Here is a 14817-nt window from a genome sequence, read left to right on the forward strand (position 1 = left end):
CTTTTCTGGCCTCCAGGGAATTGAAAATAAGTCTAGAAAAGGAAGAAGTGCCTATGCAAATTAAGTGTAGGTACTGACTTAACTTTCTCTTTTATAGCCTGAAGAGCTAATTTATCAACACACAGACAAAACGGCTGCGGCTGAGCTGCAAGACAGGTAACAAAATACCCACAAATCCATAGGCAATCTATTACGATAGGTATAATAACAAACTTTAAACTCACAGCTTAGATCATTATGAAATGATCAGGATTGTTAGACTTTATGTCTGCACATACCAAGTACAGATATGACATCTAAATCCCGACATAAATGAGGCATCAGCATAAGCATGTTGTGGGCAAAAATACAGGGGTGAATATTAGTTACATGTAGGTCTCCAAAAACTAACTCATGTTGAAACTTAATGTCCTGTAATTATGGGTCTTGTTGGTACACATGAGAATTCTCGGCTTAAATACGCCTCTTTTGTCTAATTAGTGGCTTGTAAAACTTCATCTAGTTTGTGAGTCTAACCCATAGTGAAGGCTGGTTAAACCTGTGTGAGTCTTTGTAATTCCATTAATGCCGCACAACTGCACTACTCTGTTTCACAAATGTGAGAGCTGAGGTTCAGAGTGGGCTTCTGACACCTCGACAACAGACCATTCTGATGTCAAAGCCTGTGTTTCATTCCCATTGAGTCACATTGTGTGAAAACAACTTTGTCAAATTATACGGGATTAAATGTAACCCTTTAAGACATTCTTCCTAGGAATACCAATTTACTCCCAATTCTCCATAAAGCCTTTGTGTGGAAATCTCTCCCAACCTTCCTAATGTTGCAATGCTTTAATATAGTTCCTCATGTCATGGTGACCCCCAACAATAAAATTATTTTCATTTTCACATTGTAACTGTAATTTAGCTACTGTTCTGAATAGTGTAAATATGTTTTTCAATAGACTTAGGCAGCCCCTGTAAGAGGGTCGTTAAGACATGCCCACCCCAAGATTGCAACTCACAGGTTGAGAACCACTGATCTGGAGAAACCAATCTACAATCCTGAGACACAACTAATAGCTTCAGCAAACTATTGACCAGACTCATTGATTTCATTTTTGAAGTATTTGGCAATCCATTCATAATTTTTAACTCAGTCCAAAAGTGGCCCCATAGCTCCTGAGCAATGAGAAGCTGAGGATCTCTCCAATCTGTGCTTGAGATGGAAGAGGCTTTAGAATCAGCAGTGTTTAACTTGGACACCAATGTCCCTGCCTCAGATGACGTCATCCTATTGCAAACTGTCGTCTTCTGTAAAATTGGAACATCTCATACATCAAAGCATTATTGTTGAGAATCAATCAAAATGTAAAAGAACAGCACTGTGTCTAGTAAATAATGGCTTAACAGATGATAGCTTCCCTTCGTTCTTTGTTCATGCTTCATAGCCTATGAACCCAATGCAATGATAGTTGTCATTTTAAAAGGCAATTTTAAGGTAACAAAAAAAAACTATTGTGAATTAATCACTGAGTTATAAAAATCAGTAAAGCATAAAGTGTTATATAAATATTTCAGATTTCCAACATAATAAAAACCTTTTGGCTGGGTATAATTTATCTGTTTATCACACTACCAATAAAAATAAAAGAATTTAGAATTTAAAAAAGGCTTGCTGGATGTATTTGATTTAGCTAGGCCCATATCATCAGAGGCACTATATTCCTGTTTATCCTGTCTGTATCTATTTCCTGTTGCCATGCATATAATCTTCAAGAACAAGGATCATTTAGGCACTTGACCTTAAGTAGCTGCTTATCTGCCTGGGAAAACACCACCATAAAAAAATGCATTCAAGCATTCACCTGTACACCATATGCTGCATACAAATTGCACTTTTTGGACATGGAAAAAATTAAATAACAAAAATAATAAAAGGGAAAGTTAAATAGCAAAAAGTAATAAATAAAAGTTTATTTTTATGAACAGGATTGAAAAAATACTAAAAGAAAAAATCATGGACTGGAGGCCATGCCATTTGACTCGATGGAACAGGTACTGCACCTCCACCCTGCGCCACTTCTTGCCTCTGCTGGAGAGAAGTCAAGGAGAAGATATAGAAGAAGACCACAGGGCAGAACTGCTGAGGCAGCTGGGAGACTACAGGGTGAGCACAAGTGTGGTAAAATGGCCAGTGTTTTCCTCATCCCCAAACTGGAAGTTACCCAGTAATCATTTAGGGGATCACACTATGTACATAAGACTCACGAAGCACACGTGAGGTACTATACACCAAAAAAGAAATATGCCAAAATGTTTTAAAACTCAGTAGTTCTCAATAAGACCCTATGAAAAACAACACTTTCTACCTCTAACTCAAGATCTGCTTAACTCTGCCTCCCAAGTGCTGGGATTAAAGGTGTGAGCCACCACCGCCTGGCTATTTTTGGTTAAATTTTAAAGGTATGGTTTTATGATGATTTTTTCAATAAAAAAAAAATTTCACTAGTAAAATATTCTGCCTACTTTCTGTTGGTGGTTTGTCCTGTATGCCATACCCTACAGCTGGGTAATGAAGTAATTTGGTAATTAGTGCAGTGAGATAAATATGAAAGCTAAAATGGATGTAAACTGAGGAAAATGAAAACCTGAGGAAAATGAAGAACTTATTAGAATGTTTTCAGTTCATCATCGTTTTAGCAATGGAAAACTGTTCAGTTCTCTGCAAGTCTTGCCACCTTCACTTCCTCAGGCAGGCTTTACTTATAGAAATAAATGCTAGACCAAGTCCAAGAGATACATCTGCACATGCTACCCAAAGCAAGTGAGGACATGTGTGTCACTATCCACAGCAAGTTTCCATCCAGGTAGTCACTGTGCCACATCCCAGACCTATAAACCAATGTTCGTGTCTGGGTTAGAATGCATTGATTAGCTTTCCCTGGGTCTGTGGAATTACATGGGCCATGTGCACACTAAGGGCTATCAAAAGATGGGAACGGTGAATGACTGGTAACACATTAACATGCCAGTAACTAAAACAAAAATATTAAACCTTCAATTTTTATGTTGTTAATATATAGTGAACAGAGAAACAGAAATAATCTCAGGATCTTAGAGACTCAATAATAAGAATTATCTAATTTACATAAGGATATGTATATTTTCCTTCAAATGTTACTGAGACAAATGTGTTTTTTTCTCCTCAGTTCTCCGGATTTCCCCTTCACATGCCTTATTCTGAAGTGAAGCCTTTGATTGAAGCAGTTTATAGCACGGGAGTACATAACATTGATGTCCCTAATGTTGAATTTGCTTTAGCTGTATATATCCACCCTTATCCTAAAAATGTTTTGTCTGTTTGGATCTATGTTGCTTCCCTTGTACGTAACAGGTAATTTTCTATGTGTGTGTTTTTTTATATCACCTAAAGACTATAAGTATATACATTTTAAATTATAATGGAATCAAAAGAAAATATTTTGAAGTAATGAAATAAAATTTTCTATTTTTAAACAAGTTGGTGTGGTCCCCCCTTTTTGTTTGGTGTGACACTTTTTTGTTTGAGTCCTCTAGACAAGCTGTAAAGCATTAACTTGCTGGGTTTTGGAGTTACGGTTGTCTTTCTGCTGGGCAGACAGATGTGAAGGGCACTAAAGACAAGCAAATGCGGAAGTCTGGAGGCTAGTCCTCATAGACAGTCTCAGTTGTGTTTGGGGTCAAAGTGTCAGGATGAGCCAGACTAATAAAACGGTTGTATGAGGTGGTGGCCTGTGCCTATTTAACCCCAGTATTTGGGCGGCAGAGACAGGAGGACCTCTGAGTTTGAGGCCAGCCTGGGCTACAAAGGGAGTTCCAGGACAGGCTCCAAAGCTACAGAGAAACCCTGTCTTGAAAAACCAAAAAAAAAAAAAAAAAAAAACAACAACAACAAAAAAAAAAAAAACAAAAAAAAAAAAACCAAAAGTCAGAAGTTCTAGAGAGGTAATTAGGTCAAAAAGGTTGAGCCTCTATAGTGGCTTTACTGGGTTTTAATATAATCCTAAACTCAGACTCAGGTGCCTGTATCATGGAACACACCACACAAAGAGACAGGCAGGAGGACTAAATATATAAATATGTGTACTGATACGGAAAGATGTACACCAAACAGAAATACCTAAAGCAGGACTTCTCAAATTACTCTTTGTGGAAAGCTGTCCTGTGTTGTTTGACAGCAGGAATTGGAGAGACTACCCAGCAGTTGTTGCTCCAGGTTTGATTTCTATTATCCATATGGCAGTTCATAATCATTCTTAACTCCAGTGCCCTTTTCTGACATACATGTAGGCAAAACACACATAAAATAAACCTAATTTAAAAAAAATTAAGACGTGTAACAGCCTACATGGCCTCCACCCACTAGATGCTCTGGTTGAGTTCTTCTCAACCATGTTTGGACAGCCAAGACTATTTCCTAATGTCTAATGAACTCTGTGAAAGAATGACCTCCAAATCAGAACACTGATGGAGCTTTCATTTTCAAAGACAAGAGACTAAGTATCAACTTTAACCTTTGATTTAGCTGACACATTCCTCTACCAAGTTACATTGCAATTATGTCTGTCTCTACTCTGCTACTTTCATGAACTCTTTAAGGAACAGTTGCTCAGACTGACCCATAACAGTTACAAAATAATAACAAAGAGACATAATAACACCATACTTAAGAAGATCAACTTTGTATAAACCCTAGTTGTCACACTCACTAGCTGGGTTATCATGGTCAAGTTACTTTTTCCATAATTACAGAAAAAGACCATACTGCCTGTTTCATTGCACTGTGAGGCTTATAAAAGCTAGTATATCTAAAGCACAACACTGGCCTTATATTTAACACTTAAAGTTTATCAAGTACCTGATGCAACTTATACAACTGGTACATTTTTTTCTCAGAAGGAAATCAATCATAAAAATCCCGGATATACTGAAACCAAGTATATAGTCTGATGTTAAACTATCCTCTTATATTAAGAATGAAAAACAAAATGTGTACATGTTTTAAAAAACTCCATTCCTTACAATTTCTGAAAACTAGCTTTTCAAAGTTAATTTAGTAACAATAGTATCTAAGCCAGGTTCTTAAACACTTACCCATTTCCTCTCATAAGATTACTGTTTTCTGATTATCTGAGGTTATAATAAACCTAAGTCCTCTTGTGATGACTCAAGACATTGTTCTGTGCAATTTCAAGTTGATACCAAGAAAATTTAGCACACATTTGCATGAGACTCATTCCTGGGACATTTTCAGGTTTTTTTCCTCCCTCAAAATGGTACTTGTTAACAACTTCACAAATAAGCTTAATTAATCACTTTGAAAAATAGAAGCACAGTAACTATAGTAAATCTTACAAAATAGTCAAACTTTAGACTTGACTCTATACTCAAAGAAAATGCAATACTTTTTCCTCCCTCCTTTACATACTTACAGGAAGAAGCTACCTGTAGTGTCCACAAGACTCGACTTCCTCAAAATATTAAGGTTACCTGCTTGTACACATGCTCAACCCTATACCAAATCTGTAGGGTTCCAGTTTGTTTTCAAATGAAAATGAATCAAAATAAAAACTCTTGACAGCAGGGTGACTCTTCAAAGAGAATGTCAGCAGATATATCAGTGTTTAATTCAAATGTCAGTTGAACTGCAGAATGTTCCAGAATTCTTCCAACTATGTTTCAATTAGGTAACTCCTGCTTCATTTGTAGACACCGCCATACAGTCTCACAGGGAGGAAATGCTTATAGACAGAGAAGCTGACTCCAGGATTACTTCCTTCTATAGCTTCGTTTGCACTTACGAGAAGGAAGAAAAAGAGGCAGGGCACCATCTTCTTCTTCATGACATAAAATTAAAATTAATTTCAAAAAGAAATTTAACTCAGTAGTATTTAGTATCTAAAACTGTTAATGTGTCAGGGTCACAATTTTATGGAGGCTCAATGAACAAAACATTTAGTAAGCCTGAATTCAGACTAAAAATAAAATCACAACACAAGATATTGCTTGGTAAAGTTCTCAAAGTAGTTTTATTTATACATTTCTTCAAACACTTATGGAATTTTAAAAATCGCTCCCAAATTTGACAGTTTAGGGACAGTAGTGGAACCAGGTGTCAAAAGCAAATACAAATAGACAGGTGCTTTTACTAGCTCACTGAGCAAACACTGAGAGGCCAATTATTCTACAATCTTAAAGAATCTCATCTCTAGATGTGTTTGAATTGGCCCCTAAGAATTGTTAAAATAAAGAAAATGTTAGGAAAAAGAGATTCATTTCCAAAATGTCCAGTCTTTGAAAATAAAACTTCAGAAAGAGTATCTGAAAGGATCTGCAAAACTTGGTACAGTGTTTACACATAGAGAACCAATAACCCCCACTGACTAAAATGCAAAATAATCTAAAAATACTTTAAATACCATGGCATTAGTGATACTCTTTTTAAAGCATTTCATTTAAAAGAAACCAGTAAGACTGTTCTCACCCTAATAAAAAAAAAAATCCTGATCCCTTTCTAAAACAAAAATATACTTTGCAAGGAAAAACAACACTGTACAGTTCACTGCTAAATTAAATTTCTGAGACTGTAAGAAATGGGGCCAAAACAATCCAAAAGGAGGGATGTTAACACAAGAAATGTGCTGTAAGTAAAGTGCATGAAAGGAAGCCTGCTCAGCTAAATGAAGTACACAAAGGTCAGAAGTCAAGGGTCATTCGCCAGAGCGGCAGCAGGCTCGAAAACCACACTGCAAATTCTGGCATCCACTGGCGGTATCAGCATGAGGACCTGCATGAAAGTAAAACACACGTGAAAGGAGGGACTTCTTAGAGACCATGCAAGATAGCTCTGCCTACTAATCTACAGCTGTTCTACTAGCAGTTCACTGACATCACACAAGTAAATCTTACAGTGAAAGCACTAAAACTTCAGACACAAACTGCCAGTAATAGTCTGACTTCATCTAAAATATCCTCCATGAAAGATGGAACACAGTAAAATTTCCCAAGATGAAAAGGAGACAATCCACAGAAACAAGATTGCTAGATAGTTTAAAAACAAACTCTTTGAACATCCTTCCTAGAAACGTAACAAAGCATAACCCTATCTGAACTGTGTCAACTCAATAAATGGAACACTGAACAATTAGAATAAATGTCATATTCAAAGTTTAAAACAATATACTATATAGATGCAGATACAATGTATGTGCCATACTCTGAGCATTTGGAGATCTCTAAAAAAACAAATGGTAGCTTTAGATGAAATTATTTCCCAAAACTGAATACAAAATGAGTGACTAATTAAACATCTGGAATATAAAATGGTGATGCACAAACAATAATAAACCTCTTGTGGAATAACTGGAATTTTACCCCAGCTGCACTATGCAACCCAGACACTAGAAAACAAAATCTAGGTCTATTCAGGAACATAGCTAAAAATTAGAAAAGTACAAAGAAATTTCACAAAAGTTAAGAGTGCACTGAATAAAATGGCTTTAGTTAAAAAAAAAAAAAAGCAAATGTAGAAGGGTTGTTTCTAGCATTTCAAAGACTCGGTGTAGCTGGTACACTGGATTAAGGAGCAATTCTCTATGCTTCCACTGGGAAAACCAAAGCTTGCAATTATGACACATAAGGACAACACAAAATGAAGATATGAAACAGATCTTCAAGATAGCACATATGAAAGAAAATAAAGAATTTCTTAGAATAAAGTCTCTGAGATATAATGTTCATATATTTCACTATGTAAATGGCAAATTATCTTTAAGAAAAACACTGACTTTTACATTTATGTATAGAATTGCAACCAATTATAATTTCACTTATGTTTACATATTTAAGATTGACATGTTTGGAATTAGCTTCAAATACGGGAAACAGACATGGCATACAAGATGGAAATGGGACATAGGATGAATCAAAAAAGACTGGCCTCAGATTTCAGACTTTGAAAACTACATGTCTGTAGGTTTAAAAAATACCCACAGGGCTGGAGAGATGGTTCAGCGGTTAAGAGCACTGGCTGCTCTTCCAGAGGTCCTGAGTTCAACTCCCAGCAACCACATGGTGGCTCACAACCATCTGTAATGAGATCTGGCGCCCTCTTCTGGCGTGCGGGCATACATGGAGGCAGAATGTTGTATACATAATAAATAAATCTTCAAAAAAAAAGTACCCACAAAATAAGCACTACAGACTCATTTTTACAAGCTAAAACTTCTATTTCTAATTAAGCTATATGCCAAATATTTAAAATTTGTTTTTAAAAAGTCCTATAAAATAGCAAATTCCTTATTTTTCCTTAAAATAAGACACAAAGCTAAAAGATTTAGTACATATTTATAACTGTTAGAAATGCCCTGGCAAAGAATCCTAAGTTTTGAAATTCCCCCCATTGTCAATCTTTGTCCAAGTTTTTCCATGTAACATATTTCCAGCTTTCCTAAGCACCAGTGAGTCCTCAACCATCCACTGCTTAGCTTGGTTTCACCCCTTACACAGTACTGCTTTGCCACCAAACATCTGATATCTTTTCACTCACTCCCTGACACTTAATCTATTTAATGCTCAGACTGCTGAATTTTAACAAAATATGCCTATTATTTATAAGTGCATAATTCTATTCTCAGCAACTATGGAAAAACATGAAAATTCTTATGTTCCAAATAACAGACCATATAGTCATAACACACACACACACACACACACACACACACACACACGCACACGTTTTTATGTTTGTTTCTCTGTTTAAGACCCAAAGACTTATGTCTTCCAGGCTGGCTGCAAACTTCCAGGTTGAAGTGCTCTTTGTGCCTCAGCTTCCCAAGTAGCTGGACTACACAGCTCCCTATACCCTGACTACATCCATGAACTTTTATTTTTCGTGACAGAAAGGTAAAGAAGAAACACTATATTGAATTCCATATAACATTCAGTATTGCCTCAACAGTACGAGTGGTGAAAGATGCTATTCTCCCATTAGACTAACAAATTAAAGAATACTTTCCTTTAAATATCTGACTTAGCCAAACGGTTAATGTATCAGGCTAAATTATAGTAAGACTTAAATTAAGTTAAATTAAAAGGTAAAAATCTCCTAATTGTTAAAGCAAAGAATACTACTTTTTAATACTGCAATGAAAAGAACTACAAAGGTAGCTAATTCTGTTTATAAAAATGCCATGTTCTTCTTGGTTTTAAGTACTATATATTACTCATGCTGTGCATATGTCTTCACTTACCTTCACTTACCTTTGATTCCTTTTTAACTTAAATTAGAAACATAAGAGAGCAAATCATCTGAGACTGTCACCTCCAGAACTATGAGCTAATCTATCTTAACTGCTAAATTATGCACAAACTGAAATGCAAAGCAGCACAAGAAAGTTTACTCACTACCATCGTTCAACTGTTCTTCAGAGCTTGAAACTAGGCCATACAACAACTACTTTAATGATAAAGATTTGTGTAAATATTATGGACTCTTGCATATCCAAGTCAAATAACAATATAAAAATCACGGAGAATCATTCAGAAGAAGCAGAGTGTGTGTTTGGCATCAGAGCTTAATACAGTATCTTGCTCAAAGTAGAAATGGAACAGCTGATGGCTAACACCTTCCCCAATGTTTGCCAGTGCTTAGAATACAGGTCATCCTGCCTTTGCATTCACTATTTAATCTCACATTTATTAGCATTAAATTCTTTTAGCTAATAATGTGGCAATTATGTAGATTTTTTAAATAAAATACATTTCAAATTAAATGTTACTTTTAAATATGTATGTTTCCTCATTACTCTGAACCATGTACTAAATCATAACCATTATTTTCAGAAATAAAAGTGAGGATTCTTAAACCTTCATCAAGTATTTCTTGTATAAGCTGAGCTTTGAAAGTACTATGCCAATGGTGTCACCTTTTCCAGTTGGGTACAATTTTAGCAGCTTTTAAGTTGTCCAAATGTCCCTTTACAAAAAAGACTGACTCAAGTGTTGCTTTAAGAGCAACTACCTAGACCTAAAAAGCACATTATATGAGAAGTTACCCTGTAAACTTTAAAGGATTTCCATTTCTTCGAAATCATGCTCTATCAAGTTAAGAAAGGAAATTTAGTATTATTTCAAGTACTGTAAATATCTTTCAAAACTTAAAAAAAATCAGATCCCTCAATTAAAATATTCTACTGAAAATTAGAAATAAAAAAATACAGTCAACAAAGGAGTAAATAGCTCCTTTGGAATGCCAATATTATATATTCAAAACAGATTAAGATAAAAATAATATTGAGATTTTAATCACTTAACTTTTTCATCTAAATATTTTTAAAGTTTAAAAACATTTAAGTACAAAATAAGTAGGCAAATAATTAAAATTGAACTAAACCTCAATACTTCCCACCAAAATACCTATATCCACTAAGCAAAACAAATTAGGTTATGAGATTTGTTTCCAAACACAACCTATACTGAAATTATATAGGCAATTTAAGTGTAACATACAAATAAAATATCTTATTTAAAAAGTACTTGCTAATTAGTCTTAAAATGTATCCTATAAGCCTTATGAAGTTTTGTTTTGAAAAGCTGTACTTATTCTTTCAGATTACATGTTTTTATGTGGGTATATGTGCACAGGAGTGCGTGCACTAGCCACAGAAGCCAAATGGGGTGTTGAATCCCCTGGAGCTGGAGCTACAGGCAGTTGTGAGCTGCCCAATGTGTCTGTTGGAAACCAAACTCTGGTTCTCTGTAAGAACAGTAAGTCATCCACTTAACCACTAAGTCACCTGTACAGTTCCCTATGGCTTTATTTTTTATAACAAACAAAAGCTTCCATTCATGAATGTCCTTTTGTTTTTGTTTGTTCAACTAGGTACAACCAAAAAAAAAAAATAGCAACTTCATTTTTTTCCATTCCTTGGCTATATGCCGTCAGCAAGAGAAAGTAAAGATAGGTACTACCAAGTTGTTTTTGTCAAGAACATGTCAGTTTTCCAGAACTAGAAGAGTTAAGATCTCCAGTCTCATTTACTTTAGGAGAAATCTAAATTCCAAGCCATAGGAAACTTGCTAATTTCTCTACATGCTAAAATGTTTTTCTTGTCTCTGTTTACCTAGTTCCTGTCAACTGTTCTACCTGAGAGAAACTCTGGTCTTCCCTTTCATTTTAGAATAACTGGACTCTCAAAAACAACAGTGTGTAGTATAAGATAGGTATAACAGAATGGAGTTGTTTAAATGTGTTTCTAGTTATAAATACAAGATGATTTGTTTTATCAATAATTGAGGAGCAGCTTTATTACGCTTCTGAAAAACTGTTTCTACTAAACACAATCAAATGCCCAAAAGAACAACAAATATAATTTGAAACTGTGTATTCTAACCAATAGACTTTAAAAAAGAAAAAAAAAAAGTGGGACGAAGAATGTTTGTGTGTGTTGACTTTTTTTTCTTCCTTCCTTCCTTCCTTCCTTCCTTCCTTCCTTCCTTCCTTCCTTCCTTCCTTCCTTCCTTCCTTTTTTTCTTTCTGTTTTTCGAGACTGGGTTTCTCTGTAGCTTTGGAGTATGTCCTGGAACTAGCTTTTGTAGACCAGGCTGGCCCAAATCTCAGAGATTTGCCTGCCTCTACCTTCCTAGTGCTGAGATTTAAGACATGTACCACCACAGCCCGGCTGTGTGGGATTTTTAAGTAGGGTTTCACATGGTCCAAGCTGAACTTGAAGCAAGGGATGTCCTCAAATTACTGACACTATCTCCTGAGTGCTGGGATTAATTATAACCATGAGCCCCCACTCTTGGTTTTATGTGGTGCTGGGGCTCAAACCCAGAGATTCATGCATGCTAAGCAAGCAGTCTTTCAAAAAGCTACAACCCCAAATCATACTTCATGATTTTTAAATCAGTTCAGGAATCAGTAATCAACTTCTAAAACAGTATAGGAATTTTGGTTATGCCTAAGCCATCTCAGTCTTCTCAGTGCTGCACAATCTACTGCCTCAGTCTTGAGGGAGATTAATATGAAATAAGACACAGGGCTCCTGAGGAGTTCACATTACCAGTCTCCCTTTGTCTATGTGCCACACTGGATAAAGCAGTGCTGTGAGAAAAATGAGCCTATCATTCCTAAGAAATCAGTGTGTCTAGAAAATCAATATTCTTAAATTGTTAATGGTGTTAGAATACTACAATGGAATTCCCAAAATGTCAGAATAATCTTAGTGATTCTATAACAACTTGTCCTTTTTTAAATGATTTAAACTTACATGCTTAAAATTCTTTTAGAATGGTAAGAAAGAAACTTACCTTCAAGAAGTGAGTAAAAATGTGTGCTATTTTGATTTTACTACCTTAGATCCAAATCATTTTAGTTTTATTAAATTTAAAGGACTAACCCTAAAAGTAAGACAATCTGTGCAACTGAGAATCTAGAAAGCAAATAAACCCTATAAAAATTATTAGAACTGCCAAAAGTTTTAAATGCATTCTTCAAAGTATCTCACTGTTAAAAGGCATTACCGTTAATGTTGTCACAGTAGTAAAAGTATTCATCATTTAGGGAAGGACATGCTGAGACCAAATCCTGCAGCCCTGCACCAGTTACAGTAAGACAGCCAGAGAGATTAAGGTGCTCCAAGTAAGGCAGTCCTCCTCCCAGAGTCAAAACCCTGCAAGAGAAATGATGTGACAGTCAGGAAATACTAACCTTTGAAATTTTTAATATGTCGAAGGCCCACTAGATCAATATTTTACATACCTCTCAATTTGCTAATAAGAAAAGTTAAATTTTTTATAAAACACTGAAAACTGACTCATCCTTAAGCAGAAATACATTGACTCAAAAAAGTGTTGTAAATTTTTCCTAAAAACCCCAATAAAGCAGCATATGACACCTTGCATTATAAGAACATTACAATAACTCAATTCTCACATGAAGAAACACTGAAACCTAGAGATGTAGTGTTCATTTTCCCAACACACTGTCTAACAGAGTAAAAACTATCACGGAAATTCCTGAAGTCTGAAACATAATTGCCAGTTCTGGAGTTCCTCCCATAACCTAGTGAACTGGCCCTGCAAATGTCAGACAGGGAAGGGAACCAAACCATGCAAAGAGATAAGAATGAAAACCCAGTGCAGACTGACATCATCAACTACTTCAGGGAGTCTAATACCAGGCAGTTCATTGCCAGCATATTTAAAACACATTACAATTTGGGAAAAGGTAACAGGCAACAATCAGTGCAATCAGTTCAATTCCAGGTGCACAATAAAGCTAAAGGTGTGACTACATAGAGACTCCTTTACAAAATATATGTGACCATGAAGATCTAGCTAACAGGCCTAGAATCAAGTGTAGTCTCTGACAGAAAGCACAGAATCCAGCAGGCCATAAAGTACACGTGACATCTCTAAGCCTAAAAATGGGTGATGTCTAGGAAGGAAATAGTCTGGGATAATCATTCTGGGGAATCTAGATAAGGTCTGCCTTCACAGATAACAAAAGGTCACCAGGTCATTAATAAAATCTACTCTTAGTTTTTTGGATAGAATACAGGGATCTAATTTTTATTTCCTTCCATTGAAAAGACACCCCTGTATGATTAACATTCCTGGTCCTCTTAGTGCTTCTCTGTGAGTACAACGACCTCTATGCCATGTAGTCATTCCTACACATACATGGATATATAAACATGAAAACATGTTTATACCTAAACTAGCATATAAATATTCATAGCAGCATTATTCACATAAGACAAAAAGCAGAAATACCTCAAATGTCCACTGATGAATGGATAAACAAAATGTGGTATAGCCATACAATTAAATGTTATACAGCTATGAAGTACACATAGGTTAAACAATTGTGCAATTGTGATGATTGCACAATCTTTAAACACATTATGATATGTGGGGAAAAAAGCAAACACTGAATACTGTCGTGTAACAGTAGGTAAACCCACAGAGATACTTGGTAGATTAACTGGCCGTCAGCAACTGAGGACAGGAAGAACTGGAGCAACTGCTAATAAGAATTTTTATTTAGGGGATGACAAAAATATATTAAAAGAGGACTAGTGACAGTAAAATTGAATAGGATGTAAATTTATTTTAGTGTTTAAAAAGAAAACCAAGTATCACATTCATGTATAAAAACTACAACAGAGGGGGCTGGAGAGATGGCTCAGAGGTTAAGAGCACTGGCTGTTCTTCCAGAGGTCCTGAGTTCAATTCCCAGCAACCACATGGTGGCTCACAACCATCTGTAATGAGATCTGGCGCCCTCCTCTGGCGTGTGGGCGTACATTGAGGCAGAATGTTGTGTACATAATAAATAAATCTTAAGAGCAGTCAGGGTTTTTTGCCCTGTGGGAAGTCCAAGGTCCTCCCCCCTTCATCCAGGTCTAGGAGGGTGAGCATCAAACAGACTAGGCTCCACAAAGCCAGTACATGCAGTAAAATCAAAACCCAGTGCCATTGTCCTTGGCTTCTCAGTCAACCCTCCTTGTCAGCCACGTTCAGAGAGTCCAGTTTGATCACATGCCAGTCCCAGTCCAGCTGGCCTTGGTGAGCTCCCATTAGATCAGTCCCTGACTGCTCTTAGGACTGGAGAGGGAGGGGGGAGGGAAATGGGAGGAGAGGAGGTGAAATTTTTTAATAAATAAATAAATTTAAAAAAGATGTTTCCTGAAAAAAAAAAAAACTACAACAGATTAAAATATAACAAGATTGAGAATGCCAAGATTCTATAGAATAATTAAAAGAATACTAAAACATCAAAAATGGGAT

The 14817-nt window shown here is 35.9% G+C and overlaps 2 protein-coding genes across 4 annotated transcripts in view; one reads left to right on the forward strand and one right to left on the reverse strand.

Annotated features, from left to right (window-relative positions):
- Positions 1-3495, forward strand: part of Cc2d2a (coiled-coil and C2 domain containing 2A) — a 77480-nt gene extending 73985 nt beyond the window's left edge. For all 3 annotated transcript variants that reach the window (XM_057772424.1, XM_057772426.1, XM_057772425.1), the window contains 3 exons: positions 98-156; positions 1972-2149; positions 3192-3495. In XM_057772424.1, the coding sequence (XP_057628407.1) occupies positions 98-156; positions 1972-2149; positions 3192-3380 (426 nt within the window). In that variant the 3' untranslated portion in view covers positions 3381-3495. The remainder of the gene's footprint in view (positions 1-97; positions 157-1971; positions 2150-3191) is intronic.
- A 2536-nt stretch (positions 3496-6031) lies between these two features.
- Positions 6032-14817, reverse strand: part of Fbxl5 (F-box and leucine rich repeat protein 5) — a 40117-nt gene continuing 31331 nt past the window's right edge. The window contains exons 10-11 of the mRNA XM_057772046.1: positions 12547-12695; positions 6032-6808 (exon numbers count right to left, since the gene is read on the reverse strand). Coding sequence (XP_057628029.1) covers positions 6732-6808; positions 12547-12695 — 226 coding nt within the window. The 3' untranslated portion in view covers positions 6032-6731. The remainder of the gene's footprint in view (positions 6809-12546; positions 12696-14817) is intronic.

Source organism: Chionomys nivalis, chromosome 6 (assembly GCF_950005125.1).
Source record: "Chionomys nivalis chromosome 6, mChiNiv1.1, whole genome shotgun sequence".
NCBI lineage: Eukaryota > Metazoa > Chordata > Mammalia > Rodentia > Cricetidae > Chionomys > Chionomys nivalis.